The following is an 8,854-nucleotide window of genomic DNA, read 5'->3' as shown; positions in this document are numbered from 1 at the left end:
TTAAAAAAAAAAAAAAAAAAAAAAAAAAATAAAGTTGCAGGGGCGCCTGGGTGGCTCAGTCGTTAAGCGTCTGCCTTCAGCTCAGGTCATGATTCCAGGTCCTGGGATCGAGCCCCACATTGGGCTCCCTGCTCAGCGGGAAGCTTGCTTCTCCCTCTCCCACTCCCCCTGCTTGTATTCCCTCTCTCGCTGTGTCTCTCTCTGTCAAATAAATAGATAAAATCTTTTTTAAAAAATTTAAAAAAAAATAAAGCTGCAGAACAATATGTGTAGTAGGATTTCCTTCCCATTACAGAATTCGTGTCATTAATACATGTTATACATGGAAAAATATGGAAGAATATATATCACGCTTTTAACCTTGTTTATCTCTGAAGCAAGAGATTATAGGATTCTTTTACTTTATAAGTCATCTTACATGTTTACTGTTTAAATTTTTCTGTTTAAATTTTTTGAAATATTGTGTGTTTATATTCAGAAAAAAAGAGTGAAGATTCTAAAATACAATTTAAATTCTTTTTTTAAAAAAAGATTTTATTTATTTGACAGAGAGAGACAAAGCAAGAGAAGGAACACAAGCAGGGGGAGTGGGAGAGGGAGAAGCAGGCTTCCCGCGGAGCAGGGAGCCCGATGCGGGGCTCGATCCCAGGACCCCGGGATCATGACCTGAGCTGAAGGCAGACAGACACTCAATGACTGAGCCACCCAGGCGCCCCTACAATTTAAATTCTTATTTTGAATAAGCCTCTTGTCCATATTTAAGCCTATATCTAGCCATATTAGTCATTTATTTTTAAGATTTCCATTAAGACTTCTGGTCTAGTATTTTTGTGAAAGCATTCACAGTTCAAATAATCCATGCAATAAATATGACTATAAACTCTTTTCTTTTTATAGGAGTTTGCTGTTGACCCAGAGAAAATACAGCTGTATTCTTTGTATCATTCACTCCATCATTATAAGTATCATGTTTATCTGATATGTAAAGATGAGGTAATTTTTTTCATTTATTTAAAAAAGAAATGTTTTTCTGAACTTTAAGGAGACTATAGCTATAGTATTTTTTTAATGTCTTAGAATTGTTAAAAAATACATGTGTCTATAATTGTCTTGTAAGTAATGTTATTCTGAGTCTCTCTGTTATGTGTTGTGCTCATATTAATCTGAGGCTCTTCCAGAGCTGTAAGTGGTAATGTTTTTAAACTGTTTGCTTAACTTTATGCTTTATGCTTGCTTTACATTGCCATAATAAATGGTACTTGATTTCATTTTCTTCCCTCATAATCCATCATGATCCTGCCTTAATTCACTTCAGTCACTGCTTTGATATCGTGCTGTCTTCCTTATCACTAAAATGGCCTTCTCCCACTTAATTGCTGAGAAAGGGGTTTTTGTACATGGTCAGGAAGAAATGATAGTTAAAATTTAATTGTAACTTTTACGTATCATAATTTAAGTTGCTCAGAAGTTATATATGACAATAATACCACTTTGTGGGTGGGATAGAATGATCAAGTTCCTCAAAGCTTAAATGGCTGTGGACTAGACTTTTTTATCAGCACTACCAGCTGTTTAAGAGTTAAGTTGTGGATTGAGGCTACACTTGATGTATTTGATGATAATAGATGGAAAGATGTTCATAAATCTAACCTAGCAAAGGAGAAAATAAAGATTGTCATGCAAAATATGATGACTATTTTTACATTGCTCTGAATTGCAGAATTCACCCCAAAATTTGTCACTTAGCTTTTAACACAATTGGAAGGAATTCAGAAGTTTGAACCATTTTTTTTCCTAGCCTTCCTCTTTGCCCTCATGGAGCTAAAAATGATAGGATTAGACTTCACCCAAATTTATATGAAATAATCATTCTCCACGGATGGCATTTTTTTTTAAATCCATATTTGTAGGTGTATTCATAAAATCCTTTTCATTCAAGATACAGAAACCATAAACCCTTATGAAGAGCTCATAAAGTGATAAGTATAAGCTAATGTGGTCATTCTCTTTATTTTAGATTTCTTCTGTGCAGAAAAGAAATGAAGACTTAGGACAGGAAGAAATTGTTCAACTTTGTATGAAAAATGTAAAATGGGTGGAAGACCTTTTTGAAAAATTCGGAGAACTTCTAAATCATGTACAGCAGAAATGTTCCTAACATTTCCACGGAAGTTCCGTCTGTGTTATAGCACTAATGAACTGGCAGAGATGGGGGGCCACAGGGGGTGTGGGGCCTCAGATAAGTGAGTGTGAAGCGGTGGTCTCCTGTGGGCACACCTGCTTTGCTCTTAGAACTTACTGGTGACCTCTGCTGAAGGACAGTGGTGCTGCCCAGGAAGTCAGGCCTTTGGAAATGGACCTAAAATCCCACCACATTTTTATCCTAATGAATGATTTTTCTATTTTGTAAACCATTGGGTAACTGAGTTTTATTTTCAGAAATGTTTTTTGACAAATGATGAAGCATGCACTAAATATAATTTTTCTTTACTGCTAGAGAGATAACACTTCAGTAACTTGATTATTTTTTTCCTGACTCTGACTAAACACCAGAACAAAAGAGAGGTGGCACCAAACGCCTATGTTTATATTTGTGTCTGGCCACAAAATGGAAAGTATTGTACATTATGTAAACAGATCTGGTGTGATGTGACATTTTGTATGAGAATATCCTCAATTTAAAATATGAAATTCAGAAACTGCATTCTGCTTTACGAACTCCTTTTACTCTTAACATGTTCAGGAAACTGGATGTGGAATTGGTGCAATTCTAGGACTGCTTTTTGTGTCAAATTATATTGTAATGAAAAAAACAATGACATACTATTTTCCCTATCTCAAAGAAAAGTATTTTCCTTTATACTGTTTTTTCCTTTGGAAAAATTTTTCAATTGTACATTTTATTTCACTAATAGTTGTATTTTTCACAAGGAAAATGTGGTTATAATTATGTTTGTTGTATCTGTACTACACTTTTCATTATTTTCAGTAAATCTTATTTAGTTATATATTGAATTTCTATTGTGAATTCTATCTTGAGGTAACCATTTTTGTTTATATGGATTTGCTTCAGTGTTATCCAGAATATGCATTCAGTACTAGAATTAGTGTAGCTTTATAAGTGGAGTTGTGTTAGACACTGCAGTCATTTTCTAATTCATGAAAATCGACTCCTTACTAGTACTTGATTAACCGATTTGTCAAAATCAGAATTAACCACCATTATACATTTGGAAGAATAAAATTTATAATTAAGCGACATGCAGTGTTAAACACAGCTTACCTAACTCTTAGAACTGGAAGTGGTAGAACTCTCCTTTTGGTGCCTTTCCAACTTTTATACACACTGTTGTAGCTTTCTTTAGTTTGATAGCTAGTGTTTCAAGTAGTTTAGCTGAGACAGTGAATGTATTAGGTTCAACATGACCTTTTGTTTTATTTGTGTTTGCCAACAGGATGCCTTATTTGTTTGAGAAAAGATTTACTAGTGTCCTTCTAAACGATCTCCTTTTTTAGGATTCTAAAGAAGTTGTTAATCATCATACTTTTTATTTTACCACCATTTAGTGCCTTAAGTCCTATCAAGAAAGCAGTGTTCCTGCTCAATGCCCAAATAAGACGTGCTTATGTGGACATTGCTGTTGTCTTGATTTTGAGTTAACAGGCCAACTTCTTATACTTAAAACCTTGGTAAACTGGCAAAAAATTAAAGATAACATGTGACTTGATTTGAGAATGAAACATTGTAGCATTGAGTAGAAAATGAGTATTTGAGTTAAGCTTACATATTTATTTCTGATGGTTATCTTATTAAAAGCAATAATCCTTAATCAAACAATCATTGTACCTGCCATTAGACAAGGTAATAATAGAAGTTTCTCTCAGTGGTTAAATATTCCATTTCTGAAAGCTTTTAAAAAGACCCGTTTAAACAGTTTATTTTGAAAACAAAAGTAACCTATTAGATTCATTTTGCCTAACTCAAATGAGACTTATCAGCAGTGAGAGCATCATAAAATTGATTTTGCCAAGTGGAGAAGAGTAGGAAGCAGCCATATTTCTTTCTGATATTGATTCTGGACAGAATTGGTTTCTTTCATTTATGAAGTGCAGAGTAGATAACTACATCTCCTAGTGTAGTGTTATACGTACATGTCTTTACTCCCCCCAGCTTACTTTCCTGAATCATTGATGGTTAAACGTTTTTAAGTTAAGCTGTCATGCATTTAGGTAACACTTGAAGTACATGTTTGAAATCACTAGCCACATCTCCTTCGTAAGGCCCATGGAAAACAGGGACATTTTCTTAAAGTTGATCTTATGTTTCCTATAGAAAATAATCCATTTCCTTTTCAACTGCAGTTGCCCCTCAAAATGTTGGCAATTGTATTCATTGTAGTAAAACAAGTGTTTTCATAATATCAGAGGCCAAGTCTTTGATAACTGCCTGAAAGAGACCCAGTTGTTTTGCACGGTCTTCTCTCATTTGATCATGTATTATAGGCAAGGACATCAAACTTGGGCCTTAGCAAAAAGTGGGACTCTTATTATGATGTCCATTCATGAGTCCTTTCTTTGTATGAAGTTGAATAAATACCTAGCTGGTTAGCATTCACATTCCTTGCCAGGGAGTTTGAAATTTATAATATAGAAATAATTTTAGGTTGTAGATAGAGTTAAAGAGGTAAAGCACATATTGCCACCACCCAGGAAAACATTTTTAAGAAAGATTGGATTTTCCTCCCTACAGATACCTGGAAATAATTTAATATAAAAAATCATTTTGTGTTGGTGTTTATTTGTAGTTCAGATTAGTGGTTATAGAAGGGGCTTCCTTGTTCCCATTTTCATGATAACCCAGTTTCCACTTATTTGATCCTCTAATGAAGTCACAAATTTATCATGACTTATGAATTATCATGGTAAGTCAACAATAGAAACCGTCCATATTTCTATTATACTATCAAATAGAAAACATTGGTGGGATGGAAAAATCGTAATTTAAAACAGCTTAGAAAATGTTCAGATTACCTTTAAGTTTCTAAATTTCTTTAAATTTCTAAAGCTTTTAAAAGTGAAAATTACAGGTGATTCATACCTTATTACTCTTTTCAGAGCTTTCCTCGCATTTTTTAAAGTCTCCTTTTAATATATATATTTATTTTTGTTGAAACAGCTGTTTTCCAGTCTATGATTTTGGAGTTATACCCATAAAACCAATATAGCAGCAAGGTTATTGAATCAGCTTTGGGTCCCAAAAGTTGCTTCAGATGTGCAAGTTGTGAATTTTACTGTATTTGTAGAATACAATTTTTGTTTTAAACTGTAGTTCCATCTGCTTCTCAGAAATGCTTTTCAGATAGAGTAAACTGTCCCAGGATAACTGCTTCTACCTGTGTCAATTGCATTTGACACATAACTGCACAAATGAACAATGTACACTATTGGTTGTGCATTAACTTACATGTACAACTTTTGGCATCTATGTTCACAAATGCATGTTTTCGAAAATCACCTTTATTTATAAGTGACAATAATTGAAGTTAAGGATACAAAGAAACCTGCATTTGTAGCCCAGAGTTTTAAGTGGTCCATAATACAATGTATGGAAATGTGAAAGACAATTTTGTATATTTGTTTGTTACTAACTCAGATCATTAAAATGAAAACAATTTTTTAAACAACAAAATCAGAATGTTTTGAGGTTTTTTTTTTAAGAACTGAAAACTGAGGTATTCTATTATCCAAAAGCATCATCACGTTATAAATTCTTCACACCACACATAGTATGTTATAAAGTCCTAAACGAAGTTATTAGGAACAAATCTATATAAGCTATTGAGTACGTAAAAATGAATTTATCCTGATTCCTTAATTTTCAGATTAAGATCCTGCCTTTACCTTCATATGATTTTTAAAAACAGTATTTCAAGTAAATATATATTCAGCATATTTGCTGTGTTTTAATTTTTTTTTTTTTTAAGTAATCTCTAGGGGTGTCTGGGTGGCTCAGTCGCTTAAGCGTCTGCCTTCGGCTCAGGTCATGATCATGGGGTCCTGGGATCGAGCCCCGCATCAGGCTCCCTGCTTGGCACGGAGTCTCTTCCCTCTCCCTCTGCCTCTCCCCCTGCTCCTGCTTTCTGTCTCTCAAATAAATAAAATCTTTAAAAAATAAATCTCTACACCCAGCATGGGGCTCAAACTCACGACCTGAGATCAAGAGTTGCACACTCCACTGACTGAGCCAGCCAGGCGCCCCAGTTTTGATCGTAAAAGCACTTTTCATTCCTTGACTTATTTTATGTTGTTCAAAACTAAATCTAATCAATGATCTCTATCAAAAAGTTTTTAAAACTCTGTAACATCGCTGTTTTATTCCCCATTGTTTGCTAAAATTGTGTTCATTTAGAAAATAGTCATTCAAGTATCTTAGAAAATAGTCATTATTAAAATTATCCATATTGCAAACCTAAATGATAGCACTTCTACCCTGCTTTGTTCATGTCCTGTTACTCTCTGGTTCTTTTTATTAGTGTTTTTTAAAATGAATTTTGTATCTCAGGGAAGCTCTCTAAAATCAATTATTTAACCCGACCTTCTCAAGGAAGATGTGAAAGAGGATACCTCTCCTTGTTTTCCATACGGAAATGTTTTTATTACCAGAAAAATAATAAAGCGACATACTTAACTGTTTAAAAAAAAAAGTCAAAAAATATGAAAGTGTAAAGAAAAAGGTATAAACCACTTTCTTAACTCTTGACATCAGCCTAAAACATGCTTTCAATTCCCAATTTAGGATGGATCACAAAATTAGGTATTATGGATTGGCCATTTTCTGTGGTGTGGCTCTTTTTTTAAATGTTATTTTAAATCCAATTAACATACAGTGTATCATTAGTTTCAGATGTAGATAGAGTTCAGTTATTCATCAATTGCATATAACACCCAGTGCTCATTACATCAGGTGCCTTCCTTAATGCCCATCACTTGGTTACCCCATCCCCTCACCCACCTCCCCTCCAGCAATCTGGTGTGGCTTTAAGTAAATTCCTAGATTTCAGAGATACTTGTGTTTAAATGAAGATAAAGACACATTGCAAAGTGAAATAGAAACTATCCGGATTATTGATCATTTTAGGTTATGTATATATATATCTGTTCTTCAGATAGCATGAATAATTTAGAGCTGACTGGTTTCAAATAAAAGGATACAATTACCTACTAGTCTATTGTTAAACCTTATCTATTTTCTGATGTTAATCAGGAGTCAAGAAATTGCTTTGCAAGAATAACTTCTGTTTTACATATAATTTATCTGTGATGCATGGGGAGATATTTTCACCCAAATCAAAGATTTTCTTTTAATTTAGCTCCTTTCACAGTATTTAGAATGAGGCAACAGTGAAAATCACTTAAAACCTAGAATAAAAAATAATGGACATTGTAGAAATGTTTTTCCTAAATTGCAGCAAGAATGCGCTTTCTCCGGGCGCCTGGGTGGCTCAGATGGTTAAGCGTCTGCCTTCGGCTCAGGTCATGATCCCAGGGTCCTGGGATCGAGTCCCGCATCGGGCTCTCTGCTCCTTGGGAGCCTGCTTCTCCCTCTGCCTCTCTCTCTCTCTCTCTGTCTCTCATAAATAAATAAATAAAATCTTTAAAAAAAAGAATGCGCTTTCTCTTGTCCTTCTGCTCTTCACAATCTTTCCATGGCTTTTCATTGCCTTTAACCCAGACTCTAATCACAGTTTAAAAGCACTTTATGAAATGAAATGGTCCTTCCTTACCTCTCCTGCCCTTTTTTCCCCATTTGTGACCCAGGCTTAAGGAACATCTTTAAATTCCTCCAATGTGTGTTTTTTCTTGCCTCCAGTCCTTCATGTTCCCTTTGCTGAACTAGGCTTCCTTCATCTCCTAATTCTCCAGATTTCACCTTAACATCACTTCTTTTGGATCAGACTAGGTTTTAAGTCTCTGAATCAGATTATGTGCCCTATGATTCCTTTAATGTAGCATTTACTACACTTTTTTAAGGTTGCTTGATTGGTGGTCTTTCTAGTGTTATCATATGATGGGACCTATGTGTGTTTTGCTCACCATTGCATTCCCAGCATCTAGTGCAATATCTGATCCCATTAAATATTTAACAAATAACTGGATATATGAAAGAAAAGTCACAGGGAACATTAAAAAGCTAAAAACAGGACAGTATTCATTGGATTTTGCAATAAAGGCATTAATGACCTTAGTGAGCAGTAAGTAATTGCAACATCGGAAGAAAGTGACAATACCAAGAGTTCGTATAATAGAAAAATTACTGGTATTTTATGAAAAAGTGAAATGTAGTGGCCATGATTTTTCATATTTTGTCCTCATCTGCAGAGAACCCAGGGACCATGATTTCACATTCCTCTGTCCTTTGGGCTCAAGGCTCCAGCTGGAATAATTAGGGAACAAAGTCCCAGTAAAAGTAAGTGAATGTTTCTGTTAAAAGTAGTCACTGTGAGCAAAATACTCTGAAGAGGGAGTGTTTATCTACTTGGGGAGTGTCAGGCAGGGCTTCATGGAAGTAGTAATGATTAAGCCAAGTCTCAAAGGTTGGGAAGAATTTTACACATAGCTGGATGAAGAAAAAGGCATAATACTTAGTTTGTATTCAGGAGAATGGTTTCTGTTTGCCACTAAGCTAGCTCTGTCCTCAGGCATGTCGTGTGAAGCCTAATCTGGATCTATTTTCTCATCCTGAGAGTGATTCTAAAGCTATTAATATTCTTTGATTCCAGGGAGACTGTAATGTTGAGAGAAATGCAAAGTTGTTCAGTGGCAGCACCAAAAGGGAGGTATGGCAGAACGGGAA

General features: G+C 34.8%; 1 protein-coding gene across 1 annotated transcript in view; it reads left to right on the top strand.

The window, feature by feature from the left end:
• QSER1 (glutamine and serine rich 1) overlaps positions 1-2,804 on the top strand; it is a 78,565-nt gene extending 75,761 nt beyond the window's left edge. The window contains exons 12-13 of the mRNA XM_044919301.1: positions 898-993; positions 2,018-2,804. Of these exons, the coding sequence (XP_044775236.1) occupies positions 898-993; positions 2,018-2,158 (237 nt within the window). The 3' untranslated portion in view covers positions 2,159-2,804. The remainder of the gene's footprint in view (positions 1-897; positions 994-2,017) is intronic.
• Positions 2,805-8,854: the final 6,050 nt, after the last annotated feature.

Source organism: Neomonachus schauinslandi, chromosome 11 (genome assembly GCF_002201575.2).
Source record: "Neomonachus schauinslandi chromosome 11, ASM220157v2, whole genome shotgun sequence".
In the NCBI taxonomy this organism is placed as follows: domain Eukaryota; kingdom Metazoa; phylum Chordata; class Mammalia; order Carnivora; family Phocidae; genus Neomonachus; species Neomonachus schauinslandi.
Note: the sequence above shows the minus strand (reverse complement) of the source record. Positions and strands in the feature narration are given on the sequence as shown.